At 49.5% G+C, this 22,903-nt stretch overlaps 1 protein-coding gene across 1 annotated transcript in view; it reads left to right on the top strand.

Moving 5' to 3' along the window:
- Spred (Sprouty-related protein with EVH-1 domain) overlaps positions 1-22,617 on the top strand; it is a 75,076-nt gene extending 52,459 nt beyond the window's left edge. The window contains exons 2-3 of the mRNA XM_077665896.1: positions 2,336-2,703; positions 14,377-22,617. Coding sequence (XP_077522022.1) covers positions 2,336-2,703; positions 14,377-15,182 — 1,174 coding nt within the window. The 3' untranslated portion in view covers positions 15,183-22,617. The remainder of the gene's footprint in view (positions 1-2,335; positions 2,704-14,376) is intronic.
- The last annotated feature ends 286 nt before the right edge of the window (positions 22,618-22,903 follow it).

Genomic DNA, 22,903 nt, shown 5'->3' with positions numbered 1-22,903 from the left:
CACAAGTGCTGGAACTCAGTCTGGCGCTATGCACGGACCGGATATCCGGTTTGGCATCTCCATACAATGTCTCGTGTAGTAGCGAGGACGGTGACGCGTGGTTCTTCACACCACCATCGTAATTTTCAGTGCGATAATTGAGTGTATTTTATGGATTCCCTTTGACCGCCTTGGCAGGAAAGTGCAGCGAAATGTCGAAGCTGTGTTGCAAGTCGTTTGCAAAGAACGCTAACTGGCTAAGGGGGATGGAGAGGAGCATTGACATGTCCCGCTGGACACGGGAAAGAAGGAAAATGGAAAGAGGCGCCGTAGTGGAGGGCTCCGGAATAATTTGACCACCTGGGGATCTTTTACGTGCACTGACATCGCACAGCACACGGACGCCTTTTTTTTTTTTTGCGTTATACCCGCCGTGGTGGCTCAGTGGATAGGGCGCTCGACTACTGATCCCGAGTTCCCGGGTTCGAACCCGACTGCGGCGGCTGCGTTTTTATGGAAGAAAAACGCTAAGGCGTCCCTGTGCTGTGCGATGTCAGTGCACGTTAAAGATCCCCAGGTGGTCGAAATTATTCCGGAGCCCTCCACTACGGCACCTACTTCTTCCTTTCTGCTTTCACTCCCTCCTTTATCGCTTCCCTTGCGGCGCGGTTCAGGTGTCCCAACGATATATGAGACAGATACTGCGCCATTTCCTTTCCCCCAAAAAAACCAATTAAAAAAATTAAAAAAAGTTTCGCCTCCGTCGAGATGAACCCGCGCTGCGGCAGGGATCGAACCCCGTCGCATTATCCATGCGAAAGTGCTGCGCTGCCTTCAGCGGCCTCTGTGGCGCTGTCAAAGCAACACTATACGGCGGAATAGCGACACGATCGTGACCAAAACAAAAATCACCGCCTTCCTTTAAGTTTCGTTACAAAGAGCCTTCAGTGTGTGTACTTGGCTGTGGCCAGTGCTCAGTCTTTTTTTTTTTTTTCAAGGAATACTTTCCAGGAAGTACAATATCTTTGTTCTTTCAGTACTGCCTTTGTCTTAGAAAAAAAAAACTTTCTAGTGGTGGACGTGACCGGCCGTGTCGAAACAATGGCGAATTATTCTTCCCTCTGTGTCTCCTCACAAAGGCGTTTTTTGTTGTCCTTCGTCCGAGAGTCGCCAGTGCCGAGTCCCTTCACGAGTCCGTGTGTGCCCCCGAAAGCGGGACAGTAGTGACAAGTGTGTTCCCCCTGTATAGCCATCCGCACGCCGATTCTAACTGAATCGTTGGCGTCACTTTCATTTCGACGGTGTTTTGGAGTATGCTAGGCGGCCGTAACTGTTCGCTTTGTTCGCTGGAGCCGGGGCACATGGCGGTGGACTTTGCGCGCTGCATAGCAGAATGCTGCCTGCAACGAAACACGAAACGATGGTTCAACGCCGAGTTTCGTTGCGCTGAGGTATTGCGTTGCTTGAATGCGCAGTCGCGGGTGCTCACTGCATTCGACGCGTCCTTTCTCGCGAAACATCTATACCGCCGATCCAGTTTTGGCGGAACACTGTCATTCAATCCAACGAAAGAATAATCCGTGCAATATCGTTATCCCGCCTTCTACGTGGCTCCGGCCGGGTCTAATCTTAGGAGACGATCAGCTCTGCGTTTAGTCCACGCCCGCATTGTAAGCCAGAAAGTTATTGTACTTCAGAGGTTAGTTTTTTGGGGACCAACTACAGTACCACACCCATAGTCCCACAAGGAGAAGACATTGCCTCCTCTGTGACTAACTGCAAAGGGACATCAGCCATAGTTAGTCTCCCCAGAGAGCTGCCGGAAGATTAATTGGTGCAGTGAATCGTTTTCTTACCGTTGTTTTCACCCGCCGCGGTGGTTAGGGCGCTCGGCTACTGATCCGGAGTTCCCGGGCTCGAACCCGACCGCGGCGGCTGCGTTTTTATGGAGGCGAAACGGTAAGGTGTCCATGTGTGCTGTGCGATGTCAGTGCATGGTAAAGAACCCCAGGTGGTCGAAATTATTCCGGAACCCTCCACTACGGCACCTCTCTCTTCCTTCTTTCACTCCCTCATTTATCCCTTTCCTGACGGCGCGGTTAAGGTGTCCAACGATATATGAGACAGATACTGCCCCATTTCCTTTCCCAAAACCAATTATTATTATTATTATTACCTTTTTTTTTCACCCATAGAGCGTGGATACAGCGAGCTGTCACGTGCTCGACATCAAAATGGCGCTGAGCCGTACCACGTGGTGCTTTGAACGGTGTGTGTGAGTGGACGCGTGTGGCGCCTACGCCTCTCAGTCCGTGGCCCTGTTCCGCTTGGTGACGTGCCTGTCTCCCTTGTGCAGTGGCGGCTGCCTGGTTCGTGTGCGGGCCCAGGTGATGACGCGGGACGACTCGACGGGCGGCTGGGTGCCGCTGGGCGGTGGCGGCCTGAGCAGCGTCTCGGTGCGCAAACGCTGCGACCTGCAGCAGCCGCCCACCGCCACGCCCGGTGGTGGCGGCGGCGGCTGCTTCTACCAGATCACGGGCGAGCGCGAGGCCCGCGTGCTGCTGTCGTGCGCCATCGGGCGGGACTTCACGTACAACAAGGTGATGCCCACCTTCCACCACTGGCGCGCCGGCGAGCACAAGTTTGGCCTCACCTTCCAGACGTCGGCCGACGCCAGGGCCTTCGACAAGGCCGTGCGCATTGCCATGGAGGACCTGCTGGACGGTACGGTCACACCCACCCGGCCTCCCTCCCTCCAGGGGTCCATGCCTTGTTCCTCGATGCATACATATATATATGGGGGTCTTGAGATTGGGTACAGAAGGGTTGCAGAATCTTTGGCCTGCGCGACCTGTCTTGCCTTCTGGATATGAGTATTGAGCACCAGGAAGATTGGCGTTAAAATGTTGTAGAGGACGTTGGTATGATGTCACTGGCGCTATTTTGTTGCCCAGCGTGTGACTTCTGGAGCGCAGGCAGGGCGCGATAATTGCTTTAGACACGCCGACGGCCTTTTGCGGTGCTCGACAGATGACAAAATGGCGGTCACTGTGTCGTCAGTGAATGCTCTCTCTAAAAGCATGGTAATCCTGGCCAGCATATGGGCTCGGCTGCAGCACTGGACAGAAACGGAGCACTCAAATCAGAATCATTTTTATTTATGCAAGAAGGAAATACAGCCTGGATAAATGTATACAGAAGGGGGTACCATAGTCAGCGACCGTACTGGGACCTGCTGAGCGCATGGTGAAATTGTTTTGCACGTTGTACCCAGAACAGGGGATCTTGTGAGGTTAGAGACGCGTGTTATTTCTGTACAGTAGCTAGGATAACGAAAGGCTGCACCATGGCAGAATTCCTGCCAGGGTGGATACCATGGTCATGCACGTGACTTTACCCTGATTTTCCATGCATTCTATGCATTCATGTGCAGGGCTATTGAAATAAAATGGTACACTTCTTAAGTCAAAATGTAGAACATACTGAACATTCTCTGTAACTTCAATGGCACATGTTGGATGTACTGAACTACCATCCTTGCTACAAACCTTTTAAGAGGCTTGAGGAAGGCTGTCTTCCACATTCTAATATAATTTCAGCACAGAATGAAAAATGGATCATCGTAGGCATATATTAGACGCCGGGCGCTGATTGATTAGGTACGTGTGTGAGCCAATAGCGCCACACATCGCTCACCATGGGTGCTGTACGGTTTAGTCGTACCAAATACAGCTACCTGATTTCTGTGGGCACTGTAGCTGGCAAGTGACAATTAATGTTCTTGTACTTGAGTCTGAGTTGGGAAAATCTGTTGGCTGCCTCAGGAAACATGGCCATTAATGTGCTGTGTGTGTCACTGCAGAGAGGTTGAAGGATGAGAGGTCAGATCCGTGTTGTCATGCTGTCTTGTTCGCAACAGAACCGTAGCCTGCAGTGGAATTCCCAGGCGTCCACAAAAGTGCAGTATGCAGCTTTTGATCTTGAGAGGTGAAGAAACCAGAGCATTTGACGCTTATTGAATAACCTTAATGAAAAAAAAAAGCATTGTCCTTACATACTGCCGTGCAAAAGAAAGCAGACACTCTTTATGTGATGAACCGCCTTTACTGTAAATCACTTTCTAGGGGGCAGTTTGCTTTCCTTGTGTATTTTAACAAGCAATACAGTCTCGCTTCGTATCTTCTGTTGAATGGCACTCACACGTTGAAGGCTGGTCATTTTTTGCAGTGCCAGAAAATGTGCTATGTTCCTTGCATCTGAGTGGGGAGCACTGCTGCTGCCATGCACATCTGGCCTGCATTCGGAAATGGCCTATTGTCATCGAGGCAGGCTGTGTCATTCTCTTCTATACTCTCTTCTTGTCTTTTCTTTTTTTATTTTTCTCATGCTGCATTGTGGACTGCATTGTGTGGGCGCCACTTTGACACATGGTGAGTATTCTGGGCTCCTTGTTGACAAGAGCACTTATTTACGCGGAGGATAGTGCAGGTAAAGACTTAAGGAACGAAAGAAGGAAGAAGCAAGGACCCGAAAGGAAAGGCACCAGAAACATGCTGTCTTTTCTTCAAAGTGTTTTGTTTTTACTTGCATTCAATTCCCTGACACTGTGAATTGAAATCAACTGTGAACAGCATGTAGAGTGTACAGAGCGGATCCCAACTTGTATATTTGAGTTTGTTAAAGAGGGAGATATGGAACGTAGTAAAGAATTTTGTTGAGGAGCAGGGGGTCTTGAACAAGACAGGCCTGAGCCTCATAGAGGCCAGAGTGCCGTTTGACCACACGGCGGACAAGGTGTCTGACAGTGTGATAGAAAGAGTTGCGAGCATGAATGTTTTGGTGAGAATGGAGTGGCATGCCAACAACATGGCAACATGTGAATGTGCCAGTGGCGTCACGGGCACCACAATAGTGGGCCACGCATTGCTTCCATCAGGCTTCCCCGCCAATATGGCGGCCAGTAAGCGTCGTAAATGCGCGTGCTAACGTTCAGTTTCATTATCTCGTAGTATTCTATTTAGTTTACAAATTTTAACGAAACTTCTGTCGCTGTATTTTCATCGCGACTTCGTCACCTTAGTTTCCGTAGCGCATCCGCTTGTTATCCCCCTAGCGGCAAAATCACGAAACGCTTCAGTGGCGTCACGGCCGAACTGTACTCGCGGGCTACTTTCTGTGGCTGTGGCGCTGTTAGACTGGAACGATGGAGCGACGGAGAGCAGTCGCCCCGCTTTCATAGCTTCCACTGCGGGGCCCCTGAAAGCTTCTTGCTCCGTAGGCTCGGTCGCCAGCAACGCGGCATTTGCCGGCTGATGCCATATTTCAACGCAGCACCACTCGCGTGGTGTTTTGAGAGCGCATCTAAATGTTTCATCGCGAAGCGACCCTCGGTCGGCCACGCCGGCGCGTTTCATGCATCTCCCCCCAGGAGGCAGCGCCGAGGAAAGTACGGGAAAATAAACGATAGGAGCGGATTTTCCCGTTCCCGATACACTTTTTTTTTACTTTCTTCCTCTCTTCGCTTATTTCATTTCGTCACGCCACACGGCCTCACCCCATCTCCCCCTTCCCTCGCTTCCTCCCACCCACTCTTCGGTTTTCGCAGCGCCCGCTCCGTCAATTGCCGCGCTTTTTTTTTTGTTCGTTTAATTCCCTCTTCCCCGGGCTGTGGCGTGTTCTCTAAAAAGCTTCCCGCCTGCCCGCCCGCGTTTTCGCCAGTGCGGCGTTGAGCTGGTGTGGGCGCGCGCGGGAGCCGGCGAGCGCCGGGGGTAAAAATAAGACCGCCGCGGACCTGCTCCTGAATGAAGCCGGCCAACGGAGAGAACGCGAGGGCGTAGCGAGTGAGTGAGCGAGCGTAGGGAGCGGGGGGGAACTCGCAGCAGCGAGTAAGCGCGGCCTTTTGCCTGGCCCGTTCTTTTCTTTCATTTCTCGTTTCTTCTTTCTTTTCCCCGTTTTAATTTTTTCTTTCTCTCTCTTCCCGGCTCGCTCGCCTTGTCGCGCGTGCACTTTCGCCGTTTCCCACAGCTAGACGAGCCGGCGTGACAGAAATATGGAACAACGGCGTCTCGACCTTCTTTCCTCTTTTCAATGCATCCGCGCTCTGTAAGGAAAGAGAGAGGGAAAGGACGTGAAAGAGATGAAACAAAAGAGGGAAGAGTTGGCGGAAGAATGGAACGCAGGGGCGAAATAACTTACGCATGTGTGTGTGTGTGTGTGTGTGTGTGTGTGTGTGTGTGTGTGTGTGTGTGTGTGTGTGTGTGTGTGTGTGTGTGTGTGTGTGTGTGTGTGTGTGTGTGTGTGTGTGTGTGTGTGTGTGTGTGTGTGTGCGCGCGTGCGTGCGCGCGCGCGTCGAAAGAGCGAAAGAGAGCGCGATACGGTTCAAAGTATAACGAGGTGAAGAAGGAAAATCGCCCGAGCAACAGACGAACGTGCGTGGAAGCACAGGCGGTCCGTTGCGCTTTTCTCTACTTTCTCTCTCTCTCTCTCCCTCCCTATTTTATTTTGTTCTTTTGTCGTTCTTTCATTGTTTCCACTCTTTTTTTTCCTTCTGTGGCAGCGACCGAGCGTGGCCGGGTGTTGAGTGGAGCGTGTACTTACATACGTAGTAGTACGTATACCAACGGACGTGGTCGCGCTGTGCGCGCCCCTCGGCGATCGGCGGTGGCGCTGCGGTCGCTGTTGTTAGCTCTCGCACGGTTTCTGGTGGAGCAATCGTCACGACACCCCCCCTGCGCGCGGTATGAATGAGCTCGAATTGACGACGGGTGGAAAACAGTTATACAAGCCGACAGGGTCGCGCCGCTCGCTATAGCCCTAGTAACGAGCTGTTTAGTAGTTAGCGGTGGTAGTGTTACGGGGGTTTGTTACGCGCAAGAGGTTCTGTGCGAAGCCAGCAAACTAAATGACGACGTGTTGTCGGCTGTGTTCGGTGTCTTTGTCACCGTGTTCGTTTTTTAGTGACGAGAGCCCGTGATCTGAAAATGATGTCCGTCCGTAGCGTCATGTGCCCAGTACGCGACTGAAAACGATCTTTTGTGAGTCACCCATGCTGAGTTACAGGGAAGTGTTGTATGAGACAAGAAGGCTGGAATAGTGAATAAAAACGCCATAAGGGAAATATCTGTTAATTTCTGTATTGTTACAAGAAATTTGTCCTTTGCATACATGTCTCAGCTACTCGTTGTAGTTTTCAGCTTTGCTTAAACTCTAAGCACTGCAGTTTCAGTAAGGCTTGATGCCAGCGCAAAGAAGCAGTGCTCCTTTCGGCGCATTGCCTTATTGTGAAGCGTGGCGTGCCGTCTTGCTTTATTTTCCTCAACGCACGCCACCGTAATACGGTGCCGGAGGGTTGGTCGTGAGAACCGGAACGCATATCGATAGATGGATACGTGCCCTATAGTGGCGCTGAATTTTACGTCAGGGCCTTTATTTTTCCTTTCTGTTACTTTTTTTCGCACGTGCTCGAGGTTGTATGCCCTAGTTTCGGGCCTGTCGCCTATGTCTGACGTTTGTTTTTCATTGTTGTTATGATATTGTTATTGTGGCGTCGAAGTGTAGCTGTACTCATAAGAATGCACGGTGGGAAAATGTAGAGATCTGCCGCCGAGATACACTGCGAGGTTTGTGTGTTCGCCGGAGCTCACAGACGCGAACTTTTTTTTTTTCTTCCTTGCAGAAGTGATATGTCAGTCAAGGTCTTCGAAGAAATTAATGAGAAACGCCTTGAATCGTTTTAGTTGAGCTGCTGCACAGTGATGGGAATGCCGCGCCAATTGCGCCAACCTGCACCATTGCATTGAACCTGCTACATATAATAATAATAATAATAATTGGTTTTTGGGGAAAGGAAATGGCGCAGTATCTGTCTCATATATATCGTTGGACACCTGAACCGCGCCGTAAGGGAAGGGATAAAACAGGGAGTGAAAGAAGAAAGGATCGCTACGAATTAGTTTTTGATGAAATGGCGCCAAAACACGGTACGATCCAGCAACCAGGAGTCGCGGCTAATTCGAAGAGGCGTAAGGCTGCCGCCCAATGTCCATACATTGAGCGGCTTTGACTGATTATTGCTTGCTTTTTGGCCGTCTATTTTCGCGCAATTTTTACGCGCTACTTTCTCTCATGGTCCAAGCCCCGTTCGGGCTCTGTGAGGGTACAACAAATGGTGAATATGAGCTGCCACCGTCAGATGCGCGGAGCTCCTTCTCCCGATACGTGAAGATAAATGTGACCGACGGCATCTAACCCGTACCGTTTCGCGGCGGATGCGCATGCAATTGAAAGATTGCCTTTCAAGAAGCTCAAAATGGGGCTAAATTCGGGTCCTGCTAGATTTATAGGACTTTTGCGCAGCATCGTCGCATTCCCCATAAGGTCAGTGCACGACCGCGAGAAAGGTTTCTGGCGTTCTCCAGCTGATATAAGTCTATTCCACGGACCTAATACGCGCTCTCTAACTGTAACTGCGCCGTCAACATGCGAGCTTGCGATTCGTCGTTACAGCAGACCGCGTTCCCAAACAACACAGGCAGTTGACCTAGTAATAATAATTGGTTTTGGGGGAAAGGAAATTGCGCAGTATCTGTTTCGTATATCGGCGGACACCTGAACCGCGCCGTAAGGGACTGATAAAGGAGGGAGTGCAAGAATAATAATAATAATTGGTTTTTTGAGGAAAGGAAATGGCGCAGTATCTGTCTCATATATCGTTGGACACCTGAACCGCGCCATAAGGGAAGGGATAAAGGAGGGAGTGAAAGAAGGAAGGAATAGGAGGTGCCGTAGTGGAGGGCTCCGGAATATTTTCGACCACCTGGGGATCTTTAACGTCCGCTGACATCGCACAGCACACGGGCGCCTTTGCGTTTTTCCTCCATAAAAACGCAGCCGCCGCAGTCGGGTTCGAACCCGGGAACTCCGGATCAGTTGTCGAGCGCCCTAACCACTGAGCCACCGCGCGGAACCGGCACTACAGAAAACTGTGTAGTTAATACAGAAAAGCTCTACAGACTACAGAAGAGCACTACAGATAAATACTACAAAAGAACCGAAAAGTCTGTCGTACCGCATAACTACAAAGTACTGCGCCGCATTTCTGACACGGTTCTGTCGTTTATTTGTTTTTTCGACTAGGCACAGTCGGGTGCGAGTTAATGGCTTGCGAGACACACAGCAGGTCTCGCGTACTGCATGTTTCAGCGACTTTCGAAAGCTGTAGTAGCGGAACCTCGTTAATTCGAATTTCCGGTTTATTCGAACCGCCTATTTCGGTGTGTTCAAAAGGCCTGCCCGTAATGCGAATTCCACATTAATTCGCAGAAATTCTCGCTCTTCGAGGTGGTATCGTCGAGAGTCAGTTACGGTCAGAGTACAAACCAACTATGGAGTCGTCCTGGCTGTCTGTCGGTTGACAGCAGATGCCAGTTCGAAATACATACTCTCATGATTTCTTGACACTTTTACCTTCTGTACTTTTCGTGAAGCTTGAACGTAACGCTAGGCTATCGGAGCAGTTTGCAGTCCGCCTATTGTTTCTTTGTTACATACGAACTCTACGCTCGCGCAAAGGCTTTGCCGCAGGATGGCGGCTTGCTGCCCCTGTGTAATTGGCACTGGCGCATTTCGTAACGGCCTCTGGTTGTCAATGTATAAAACTGTGGGGGAAGTTTCGTGACCACACACACATGCACACAAACAGCTTCAAAGGCGCGGGTATTACGAATTCCCGTTTACAGCGCAGCATCCGGTGTGGCATTATCGCAGAAACTCGCTACTGCTGTGTAGCCGCGAAAGTTTATTTCCAACTTCCGCCTTCCAAAGAAGGTTACAAATTTCGCACCGTGATCATTGACTTGTAACAATGGCCCTTCTTGCTGAACTCGTTTACGGCTCGCGTGTGTTTCGCTCTGGGCCAGTCAGTACTGGCGCTGCTTACGTTGGCTCCTAGCCGGCTCAGAGAATGGACTGTTGTTGATGCCGATGACAGAACTATAAATGAATTCGGTAGGGGTGTGCGTATATATAGTACCTTTTCCAAACCAAATCCAATACGAATAGCGCAGCTTTGCTACCGAATCGAATACAAACAGTTCAGCTTAAAACCGAATCTAATATTTTGTCAAATATTCGCTACTTGTGCGAATATTCGATGAGCAATCGTGAGGAACAGCGAACTCATGCTTCCGCAGTTATAGCTGTACCTGTTAAGAGACGCAACACTGATCTCCATTTGGGGGCTGCAGCACGAAATCAGTGTATTAACTTTATCATTGTCACGTTATTGTGATAGGAAAAGTACTTTTTGCTGTTGATATAGGAAGATAATAAACTAGCGCCACATCTCAGTGCATGAGACGGGAGAGAGCTTACGTATGAGGCGCGGCCTCCGGGGTCAGGCATAAAGGCCTGGGTTGCTGAACCTGCCCAGGCCCTGCCGCGTTGTCCAATCTCTGGGGCCGTGTCTTCTTTTTTTTTTTTGTTCCGTATAATTGCTGGAGCTCGGTGTAAAAATGACGGTGTTCACTTTGTCTAGCCTTGACTGCGTGGTGCTGTGCGAGCACTCGCCTTTCGCGCTGTCCGCTGTGCGTGCTTGGTGCGTGCTTTCAGCTCCTGCCGTTCCACCACTCGCGATGGGGTGGCTTACTCGCGGATTGCGGAACGTAAGATCATCTTCGGAGGCACGTCGGACTTTATGTGAGCGCGGAATCCTAGCTTCTAAACGAGAAAACGCTTAATACTCAGCTCGCTACGACGCAGAGAATGCTAGATAGCGAAGTCTTGAAGAGGAAAGAGTAGGCTATGAAATTTGGGTATCATAAACAGCGGCGGTAGTCGAGCGAGAGGAGGCGTCGATACAGAGGAAGGCCGCTCTTCAAGCATGCAACCGCGATGGCAGCGCCATCCAGGGGATGCGCCGACGACTACGCGTTGGGCCTAGCCGTCCGCATCGATCGCAGGTGGCGCGCCTGGCGTTCGTTCTTGAGATGCCGCCGCCATCCTCGCCTCTGCCTCTCCTTCCGCCCGCCTTCGTGTTTTTGCTGGTGGTCGGCTGGATGCCGACTGCCACGCCTTACGCGTCTGTCCGAGCGGCGAAATTGTTAATTACAGTGGAACCTCGCGAATTTGAACTTCCTGAATTCGAACTGATGTTTTAATGGCGTCAGCTTCAAGTGTTAACTCCGCCTAATTCGAACTCCGCATATATTGAAGCAAATTCGCTCCCCTTTGAGTTTAAAATCTGACGAGTTGATTTGTAAGCCAATAGTGTATAAAAGGCAGCAAAGAACAGAATATGTCGACAGCGTTTCGCCATCTGCGACTTGCCGAGGTATACTGCGTAACCTTCGTTGTAGAGTGAAAAATCAGCCTCACTTCAAGGGAAGCTTTGACTACTCTTCTAATAAGGCGCGGCTGCTTTGATACTTGTAGAGGCGACTCGGTGTGAGTGTACTTTGGGTTCAAGTATTTGTCCTGGAAGTGTATGTGTATTTACTGTAGCACTTTTCCTAAGGGCATACGCCGCCCTCTTGTCATCGTATCTTGTTTCTATTTTCTGTGCGCGGGTGAAGGGTGGATGATTATTGAAATGGCTGTTAATTAAGCATCTCGTTCACAACGACGTCTACGTGAACCCGACCGAATACTGCCGAGATGGTACATCACTGCCCAGCTTGATGACGTTAGAAGTGAGAGATCTCAGTGCGGACATACATTTGCACCCTTCGATCGGTATACAACTGTTATCTTCTTTGAGTACGTATTTTGTTTTTCTGCTGGTTGCTGTTTACCTCACTCCAAGAGTGCATACCCTGACCCCACGTCATGCTTGGAAATAAGGCTGGGTTGGTTCTTGGGGGTCTTAAGACTTCTCGTGACAGCGCGCGCCGACCAGAGAACAGCGGGAAAAATGGCTGCCGTAGCGCCGTTCGGACACAAGGAAATATATAATTATAATTGGTTTTTGGGGAAAAGGAAATGGCGCAGTATTTGTCTCATATCGTTGGACACCTGAACCGCGCCGTAAGGGAAGGGAGTCAAAGAAGAAAGGAAGAGAGAGGTGCCGTAGTGGAGGGCTCCGGAATAATTTCGACCACCTGGGGATCTTTAACGTGCACTGACATCGCACAGCACACGGGCGCCTTAGCGTTTTTCCTCCATAAAAACGCAGCCGCCGCGGTCGGGTTCGAACCCGGGAACTCCGGATCAGTAGCCGAGCGCCCTAACCACTGAGCCACCGCAGCCACACAAGGAAAAGTAGATTCCCTACTTTTGCATTATCTAGAAGTAGGGTATCGCTTTTTTTTTTCTTTTCTGGACGTCCGTATCAGTATTCTCGGAACTGTTCATCCTACAGTGAAAGGCGCCACCTCGCGTCAGCGTTAAAACCCGCGAGCTGAGCCGCAGTACAGATGACCCAGGAAGTCGGTGACCGATTTGCGTGGACCGTTGACAATTCCTGCGGGCAAATTAACTTGTGTTGACTACTCGTACAGACGTGAACGATGCGAGAGCGCGTGGTGGAGAGTGCGAACGCGTAGATCTTTTTAGAGGCGCCAGTTGCAATGGTCGGGCATTGTGGCCACAGAGACCACAGGCACTCAGTAGTTTGTCACCGCCGCAGTATCTTCTCCCTCGTTCCAGCTCATGCAAAAGCGCCGTTTTAATAATAATAATTGGTTTTGGGGGAAAGGAAATTGCGCAGTATCTGTCTCACATATCGTTGGACACCTGAACCGCGCCGTAAGGGAATGGATAAGGGAGGTAGGGAAAGAAGAAAGGAAGATACAGGTGCCGTAGTGGAGGGCTCCGGAATAATTTCGACCATATGGGGATCTTTAACGTGCACTGACATCGCACAGCACACAGGCGCCTTAGCGTTTTTCCTCCATAAAAACGCAGCCGCCGCGGTCGGGTTCGAGGCCGGGAACTCCAGATCAGTAGCCGAGCGCCCTAACCACTGAGCCACCGCGGGGGGTGCGCCGTTTTAGAGAAAACAGTTTTCGGAAAAGATGAATCCAGCGCATGCGCGTAACGTACAGGCGTGCACAGGGGCTGTCTGGAACAGTCGGAAAGCGCACTGTTGAGTACACTATAATACGTCGCATGAGGGTTCTATGGCTCGAAACAGCACTTTGCCGTGCATTTATAGCATACCGTGATCGGCTTTGGCGCCCCGCCTATGGGCACGCACTTTTATGGTCCCGACGCGGCAGGCGTGCATTCAACTGATGGGCACGTGGCGCCATCTGGCGCCTTCAGGGCAATCTGCGGACGCGCAGTGGCCTGGCGCCACGCGGAAATAGATCGTGGTAGGATCGCGCTATGCTATGACACTTTTGAAGAAACCATGTTGCGCATAAAAAGACAACCACAGGAAAGGCCAAAGGTACAGAAAGAGCGCATTTGTACCTTTGGCCTTTCCTGTGGTTGTCTTTTTATGCGCAACATGGTTTCTTCAAAAGCAATGTACCAACTTGCCCAACAAGAAGTTCTTCTAAGCTATGACAGTGTTAGAAATGCACGACAGAGAGTTTCGTTCGAGCGCTCGAAAGTAGTGGGCGAATGTCTGTGCGTACGCGGGCATCATAAAATATAACACGGAATGCGCATGTCGGTGCGGGCCGGTCACACGCCGGTGGCTGTCGTGAAGATTGGAGGCTCGCCCCTTGGCGGTTTACGTTTGGTCTTTGGGTATTTGCACTGCGGTACACGCCTCGTGTCTCCGCGCACTGCCACTCTTTGGTATTAACGGCATTCTTAAGATCTTTGCTAGGCAGTTTTAGCACAACCGTACAGCAAGCACGGTAACGCGCGTGCCACTCCTACCGTTGTCAGGCTTGCCCAGCCACGTTTTCCACATGGTCACGATTACCTTACGGCGGTGCTAAAACTGTTCTGAAAACTGGATCGAGGCACCCCGTCGCTCTACTACTGATCCGGTGTTCCCGGGTTCGAACCCGACCGCGGCGGCTGCGTTTTTATGGAGGAAAAACGCTAAGGCGCCCGTGTGCTGTGCGATGTCAGTGCACGTTAAAGATCCCCAGGTGGTCGAAATTATTCCGGAGCCCTCCACTACGGCACCTCTCTCTTCCTTTCTTCTTTCACTCCCTCCTTTATCCCTTCCCTTACGGCGCGGTTCAGGTGTCCAACTATATATGAGACAGATACTGCGCCATATCCTTTCCCCCAAAAAACAATTATTATTATTACTGCCCCGTCGCTAGCATTGCCGGGACCTACCTCCAGCTAGAACACCCAGAGGCATGTGGTAGGTCCGCATACACGGGCACGCGTTTGCGTGTTCCTTCCGTGCTGCTTAAACCTGCATGTCTTTCCGCGCACCGCCAACGGCCGATGTCCGCTCACGGTCGTCGCGTTGTTTGCTGTGCTGCGCAGGCGTGGGCGACTTGTGCGGCACCTTCCCGGACTCAGACATCGGCGACGACGAGGTCTTCATGACGCTCGAGCTGCCCGTCGACTCGCGCTCCTCGTCGGGCTCCTCATCGGCCGGCAGCGGCCTGTCGCCGTACTCGGCGAACCACCACCTGCACCGCATCAACTACGTGCGCCGCGAGGGCGCGCCACCGTCCAACAACCACCAGAAGGGCGGGGGCCTGCTCGTGGACGACGCGGGCAACCCGGTGCAGCCCGAGCCCTACTCGTACGTGCAGTTCGCCAAGCACGACTACTCCTACCCGCTGGTCGAGACGCTCAAGAGCGGCGTGGTGCGGGACAGCGGCCCCGCGGCGCCCCCTCCGGCGCCCGCCGGACCTCCGCCGGGCGGCCAGACGCCCGCCGCCGCGGTGCCTCCGGGCAAGAAGGCGGCCCCCCCACTGCCCAGCAAGGCGCGCAGCGGCCAGAAGCGCCGTCAGTGTCGGCACTGCCTCGAGGAGTTCTCGGAGGACAGCAACGTGCGGGGCGCGTGCGAGTACGCGCCGGACAATGTCCTCTCGTGCATCAACACGGCGTCATGCATCTCGTGTGCCCACTGTATGCTGTACCACTGCATGGCCGACGCCGAGGGCGACTTCAGCCAGCGGCCCTGCTCGTGCTCGGGGTCGCCGCGGGACTGCCGCCGCCGCTGGGCGGGGCTGGCGCTGCTGTCGCTGCTGGTGCCCTGCCTCTGGTGCTACCTGCCGCTCAGGGCGTGCCACCGGGCGGCCGTCGGGTGCGGACTGTGCGGGGGCCGACACCAGGCCTGAGAAGCAGGACCCCGTCGCCCCCGCGGTGGTGGTGGTGGCCGTCCTTGTGCGCGTCGCGTGCCAGACTGGTGCGGAGGTCGTGGAACAATGAACCGGGATACTTGGGTAGCGCGGGGAACACTGCCCGCGACCCGTGGTGGGGGATGTACAGACGACGGGGGTCGCCACCTTAGCACGCCACTCCCGAGCCCACCACCCGCTGCACTTGTGGGGGCATAAGTCACCGTCTTGGAGCAAGGGATGGTCGCGCGACTGGAGACGAACGTCGCCGAGACATTGGATCACAGTGTCGCTAACGTCACTTAGAATCAACACTTTTTGCGTCAGAGGGTAAATGCCACATTTTTTTCACTGCACAGGTAATCTAGTTCAATGTAAAGGAGCACCCCCGGCGTGGTGCTGCAGGCATAGCACACTGAATCATTTTTGCAGTTGCCTGTCGGTTATGAATGGTCAAATGGCTTTCATCTTGGTATTGAGGAAATTCTGCTTGCCTCAGCCATCACACATGGCATAGAGCAAGATTACATCACTGATGCTCATTCAGGCTCTCCAATTGTTCTGGCTCATGTCACCTTTCTTTCAATTTGTGTCTCTAAAAAATATCTCTGTGTGCTTTTATTTTGGTCATCTAGGAAATTTCTATTTAGTATCACACTAAAGCAATACTAGTTCCAAAATTACAGAATTTAGTGCCATTGCATAGGCATTCTATTCTGTCCTACTAGAATCATCTGTTATGTCCTCTATAACTGCACTCAAAAAGCACTGGTATTGTGGATAATCTCCAAATGATTCTCATGGGTTAGTGAATTAAAAACCAAAATATGGTACGTGAAATAAAATCTGTGCATCTCAGTTGCCATTGCACGCTGCTTTGGCGACATTGGAGTCGTGTTCATAGAGTTGCATGGAGTCACTGACAATATTTTGTGTCCCCAATGTCTTGGTTCTCATACGCTACCTACCATGAGAAAATGAGACTGCCGTAAGGAAAAGAATTGGGTATTAAATTGTGCTGCGCTTCTGGCACAACAGCCGGGTAATAGTTTATTTGGGTAGGGAGCTTTTGTTTGCAGCAAAAAAATTTACTGCATAAAAGTCGGTAGACTGTCCCTTAATGTGCTTAAATTGAATAGTTCCTTGATTTTAACTTCTTCAGAACACTGCAGTGTGTAACATTTTGTCTTTTAAAGGAGCCATTTCACCTTGACGTGCTTATATCTCTCCTTGCAATGTAATGACGAACTCTAGTTAGTGCGTACATGATTGAATGCATATAACAACAGTTGCGAGTGAGAAAAATGAAATGTGACCAATACACAGGATAAAGATGAATGCTTGGTAGAACAAATAGCAAAGAGCCTGGCTTTCTTCTGGTTATGCAGTGAAGTGCTACTAAAAAACCTTGTGCATGACAAAAATTATAATAGTTTTCTGTGTCTTTAGCAGGCAACTTCAAAAACTTGATTCTGAGTGCTAGGCCTCCTGTTGCACCAAGCTCCTCATACTGAAACCTGGCCTCAGTGTTAAAGAGTAACATGGCAAACTAGGCTTAAAATGTGAATGTCACGGCATTTTTATATCTGTATAGATGGACACAGACAAAACAAACAGATACAAAAAAACATTGTGAACTTGTCATTGTGCCAGAGGGACAACACATGTTACGGTTGCAATGTGCTTGAGCAGTGATAAAAACCGCCAATGCTTCAAGTAGGTCCTAAAGTGCTTCTTGATTACCACCTGCCTTGGCGCTGGCGCCGCGGCATTGGTGCACAAGGATAGCGGGAAGGAACTTGCCCACATACCGGCAGGAAACAATGCGTGTGGATGCATGCATGCATAACAGTTCTCTGCCTTCGTTGAAGCCTCCATCACAATTTCCTGTCAGTGCCCTTTTTTCTGTTCCGTTGAAAACCACTTCCTGTCAGTCTGCAGTGTGTCGACTTTGTTACTGTGGCATCCAAATCCTGCTGGGCTTCACATTCTTAACTGTGCAGTGTGGAACATGTTCACTGTGGGCTGTTCTTGTGTAATGTCATTTTTAATACTGGAATAGGATCAAAGCTGAGAGTAAATTAGAGTTGTAACAAGCTTAGTCAGAGTTCATGCTGTACCTAAACAGACGAACAAATTCTTCTGCTGTGGGTAATTTGCCGCACATTTCCTTCCGCATGCAGTTGTAATGTTACTCTGGAGTGCTGTCAAGCTCAGCAGGGTGTGAAATAATGAGCTCACATTTTCTCAAGTTCTGCTCGAGCTTTCAATTATCAAAGGGTAATGGAAGCGTGCCACTTGCTTGCTACAATATTATTCATGCGCACTGGAGCTATGATACTCTAACCTGCTTAGTGACTTACTGCAAATTCAACTGCTGTGAAGTGATGCTGCCAAGCTTAGCAATGTACACATTGCCAGCAGTGCTTCTGTTCTCTAGGGTCGTGCATCAAGAGTAACATTGTGCTGGTAATAGGTCATCTTACAAGACGTGCAAGTGACTGTTGATGTATACCTTAGAGAGTGCTGAAAAGTGCACTGTGTCAAGCACATGCCTAGCCACATAACAAAATGTGCACATTATTGCTGAGTTTTGAGAGTGTTTGACAGTGTTTTTTTTTTACCATGTATGCTAGAATTCAGAACATGACATTGCCTCACTGCATAATCGGTTACACTTTCTAGATCTAGTGTTACATGACTCGTTTGGCAAGGATGTTTCATGCTAGAACTTCTGCCATCTTGCAGCTCCCCTGTCCTGTTGTGATGGTCATTTGTTGGCATCTTTGTGTTGTTTCACATTTATAGTGGATACTGTCATGTAGGGCTTAATTCTGCCTAGTGTCCCCAGTACTGAAATTCCTTGCTTTTTGATTACTGATCCCAAGTTTTGTAAATGCCAGTGTAACTCCTCTTTTAGTTGCCTTGTAGTAAACAAATCATAGAGTAATGCAGTGAGGACTTGACAAAACATTTATTTCCTGGTGTGAGTATTTCCGAGCACAAGTATGCAAATGTATGTATAATGCATTTAATCTTGGTTTTCAGCTTTCATCCTGCTCTTTTGCTGTAAACCTATGCCTGTCTCTGTCATTTTCGCACAAGGGATCACTTTTTTGGCGGGGGCTGCATTAGACAAACAGGTTACTTACATTTGACAATAATAGGTCAGGGTGTTTTTGCTGCATTTTTTTCACCATACCTTTGCAAATCCAGTAGCAGCAATGGCACCCCAAGCGCATTCGACGTATGACCTCTTCCGGCTTGTTGCATGCCCAGTGCATCCAGCTAAGCCTTTTCCAGACCGCTTTGCACGTTCAGGATGCTGGCCAAGTAGAAACTTGCTTTCTACTGTCTTCTCTGACATTGTTTCAGTGGCCATCACTACATTAGCAGCACATTCTTCTCTGGCTGTGCAGGCAAGAAAGCCGTTTGTAGTGTGTGTATGTGTTTGTGGCTGACGTGTGCAGTTCCACAATGAGGCAGGCTATGGGACATTTGAAGACCAGCACAATCTTTGTGCTGGGCGCACAGATGTGTCGCTTGTTTTTGCCTCTGGTCGGACCTCCCTCCATGCACTCTAGCTCGGTGTGCAATTAAGCCCAACTGTTTAGATCAATGGTGAAATGACGCAAAGGACGCACTTTGCCTTTTCACTCTGGAAGAAAGCTGCTCCCATGGAGCCAAGCTGGACTGACAACTGCTCATCACTGGTTTCTTGAATGCTTTCCTTTTTCTTTTCTTTTTCTCACTGGATTAAGTACACTTGCTGCTGGTGGATGCAAGACCTGCACTGAACTTTGTGCATTGCTCAAACAGGCAGTTGTCATAGTCTCCCACTTCTTGTCTTTCCAGTGAGCTGTAATAGCCTACACGCGTTTTTCCCGACGATTTTCAAGCTCTTTGCATTTCTTTTCTTCTTCCTTTTTCTTTCCTCTTAGGTAATCTGTCACGTTCAGCTCTAGTGTGCCGCCCCAAGCGCATGCTGGGCTGTCCGAAGTGACATTTCGACAATACCCGTCTTGTCCATATAAACTATAGTGGCCACTTTTGTTTGTCTGCAAGCTTCAATAGTGGTCAGTGATGGCATGCTGATGTGTGTGTGTGATGTTGACACAACATAGCTGAGCGGTTGCAATTTGATATGTAAGTGCATATATGTGAATATGTTTTTGTCATACATGTTGTGCAGTCATTTTCAACCATCTAGATTAGCGTGTGCATCGAGCCGCACATAATACCACACGATGCATTGCCGTGTGCTACTTGCCAAAGCCACCTATATGCTTCACACTGAAATGGAGACGTTGCTGGTGCACTAACAGCATATGACATCAACCTATAGCACTTGCATTAGAGACACAGGCACTAGTGGACAAGTGTCTTTTCAGTGACGCCAGATGCTCGTTGCATCAATTTACTGAGAAAAAAGAAGTTCCACGAGTGCAGAGCACAAGAGTGCATGTCATGAGTTGTAATATGAGCCTTTTGGTACCTCCTCAGCAATTAAAAAGAAAAAAGGGACTAGGAATGTAGTGTAACTGTTTATGAGAGAACAAAATCATTAATTTGTTGCAAATGTTTTTTGGCACTGTTTTCACTCTTGGAAATCTAACTATAGCATTTGCATGTGTCAAGCAGCCAGTCAACTCCTGCTGCCCTGCTTTTGTGTGGCACCTTACCTTTGCCTCCTATTGCGCCTGGTGCACGGGATTTGTGCTCATGAGGAGTGTAGGTTTAATCTGTTGTGCAGACTGCCATTATTAATTCCAGCACGTAAGGAAGCAGATGGCGAGGTAGTACTTCAAGCCACGGGTGTATCCAGCCACCATTCCTTAAATCAGCTGCTGAAGTTTATGTTACCATCTTGGCTGCTTGATCTTGTCAAATGCACTAGTAGAGACGCAGCACTTTATAAGGCGCTTGTTAGATGCCTTGTGGGGTCAGGTTTGAGCAATTTGTTCCAATCTCTTCTCGACACTTATTAAGAAAATGTTCATGTGTTGGTGATGAGCTGGTGTCCATGCATAGTTTACCAACATGAGATCATACTGCTTTGCTATATGCCATGCCACCCTCTAACCCTTCCCCAAAGTTCGTTAGGTATGTATGCAGAAGCAAGTAATCAATTTCAGCACTTTCCTATCCTAATTGACAGTGCCCTAACACCTGAGGTCAATTCTGCACAGCTTCTGTGGGAACTACTCAGCTTTGCAGCAGTTCTTTCGTTAATGGCAATGCTGAAGGATGCCAAACAGCTGCAGAGCATTTGCAGTACAGCCACGCTTTGAAAAACAAGCGTTTGAGGCTGCCATTGAGCACAAGTCCTTTCACCTGATCCATCCCATCTGTGCACAATAAAGGTGGCCATCACTACATGCTACAGTTTTGTGTGCCTGCACCCCACCTGCATTTCAGCTTGGGAGCAGAGTGGTGCCGCAGTGTTCTGTGCCCAGGTAGTCTTTCCGGGAGTCCTGGTATGATCGTCATGCTCTCTCGCTTTGGAGTCACAAATGCTGTGGTGGCAGCAAAGACTGCTACATTTCTTGTTCTGGCAAATAGAATTTTGTGTGAAGCACAGGTTACACAAGCTTCGTGAGAAGCACAGTGGCACTTTTCATAAGCTTACCTCAAGATGTTTTTCAGATGTACTACCCGTTTATACTATGTGATGCACTACTCACTATTAACTGTTCCCTCAGGTACCCAGATGTGACTGGGTGCAAAATGGCTCTAGCTTTTATGAGACAAGAGCCCTGTACATAACCGGCGCACTGAATATTGAACAAATCTGGCAAAGAGCACGGCGGGCGCTATTTCACTGTGGTTCGCAATCTTAGTCAACAACACTGCCGTCGGGTGTTACCAAGGCCCATACCTCCCATTTCCCTGTTACTTCTGCAAGCAACAAACCACACGCAGTCTTGGCTTTTGTACGATGAGCAGACATGGGCGCACTCAGCATTTGTTTCCTCTAGAGCGAGATGCAAGTCGCGAAGCTGCAGGTTATTACAGACGATGGAGTGATTTGCAAGCTCTGCACTCAAAAGATCTTTTTTTCACAGCCTTGTACTTGGGTGCGGCTAGCAGATCAGACTTTTTAACTGGACAAGGGCGGCCGTGCATCAAAGCTCAACGCAGCTGAAATGGCGCATTGTGTCTGCTCTTTGTTGCGTATGGGTATACCTTCTGTCCGTTTCAGTGACTTGTTGAATGTTGGCTGTGCCCTTAGTATCAGAAGAAGAATGTGCATGTGGGCCGTATTTCCCTCTTGATTTCTTGGCGTTGTTCTTGTTAGTTCACTACAAGAGAAGCTGATAGAGTGAGTGCGTGAAGTGACTGCCACCACAGCACTCTTCTTGCGCAAAGCACGCACACTCCAAGTCACAAAATCTTGCTAAAAGCGCTCAAAGCTAAGCAGGGCAAAAGAAAGCAAAATTACCACAACGAACAAGCTGCGCATGTGTGTGGGTACTAGTACTTCCTGGGAATGATGCTTTGCAGTTTCATGCATAACTATGGCAGCCGTCACGTCACGCTAGTGCTCGAGATGCATAACTGATGATGAATGTTGGTGTGTTAAGGCATGCGGCCACACTAGCAGGAAAACGGGTGCCGCGAAAACTGCCGAAGCGATGAGACCAATGAAGGGCGCTTGACCCAGTCACCTGAGGAGCATCTGTGTTTGCTCCTCTTGGCTCCTATTAGAGTTACTGTTTAGTGGCATGATTAAAGCTGTCACATGACTGCTGCAGCAGCAGTATTGCCAGCATGGCCCCACCCAGTAATCACCGATGCTCACGCATGTTTTCCCGCTGATGTGGCCGTTCCTTTACTGTATTCCCATTTTGTTCCAACCAATGCTTGCTTCCTGTTACGTGCGCTTTCTAGTGTGTGTCTTATTGTGTAGACTTTTCTGTTGCATATTTACTTAAGTGAAGGGACAGCGTCTGACCTCCCACAATTGTGGTGCGCCAGTGTGGATAGTAGTGCATGTGCTGCGTCTGTCAAACTGTTTGGTGAATTATCGCCTCATCGTCGTCGCTCATTCACTTGTACATAGAACATTGTGCTAAGCAGAGAAGAATTTATGTGGAGGTACTATTGTGGAAGATAGAAGGTGAGCGGTAGTGTCTCAGCTGACCAGAAATGCCAGCGGCGATGCAGGACAAAGCATTTCGGCTAGTATTGGTTGCCATTGGACAAATGTAGAACATGAAAAAATGGTGGTAACCTTGCATTACTTTCTGTATTCCTGTCACCTATCTTTTTATTTCACACTGTGTTATTTATGAGCTGTTAGAGCCAAAGAATTTATAAGATGCAAACTTATTAATATTATTATTGACTCCATTGTTGGTGAGTGTTACTGTACATAAATGAGCCAGCCTGTGGGACCGGGCAATAAACAGTTATGATTTCGCAAAAAAATTGACCTTTGCCTTGATGTGTCAGGTTATTTTCTTGTCAGCTTGTACAAATGGTAACAAATAATACATACCACACCCTTTGCCACTCTACTCATGATCAGTTATCTGCAAGTGTTGCAAGCCAACAAAGGTAAGTTTTTATGAATAGATAACAAGGTTGTGGTACACAAGGTGCTTTTAAAGTGTGTTGTGCAGTGTGATTGTCTCTGGTCACATGAAAAGCAGGTTAACTGCCAAGTAAGCAGAGTGTTCATTTCAGAAGTTAGTATCACAGAAGCAACTTTTTCGAGC

Source organism: Amblyomma americanum, chromosome 5 (genome assembly GCF_052857255.1).
Source record: "Amblyomma americanum isolate KBUSLIRL-KWMA chromosome 5, ASM5285725v1, whole genome shotgun sequence".
Taxonomy (NCBI): domain Eukaryota; kingdom Metazoa; phylum Arthropoda; class Arachnida; order Ixodida; family Ixodidae; genus Amblyomma; species Amblyomma americanum.
Note: the sequence above shows the minus strand (reverse complement) of the source record. Positions and strands in the feature narration are given on the sequence as shown.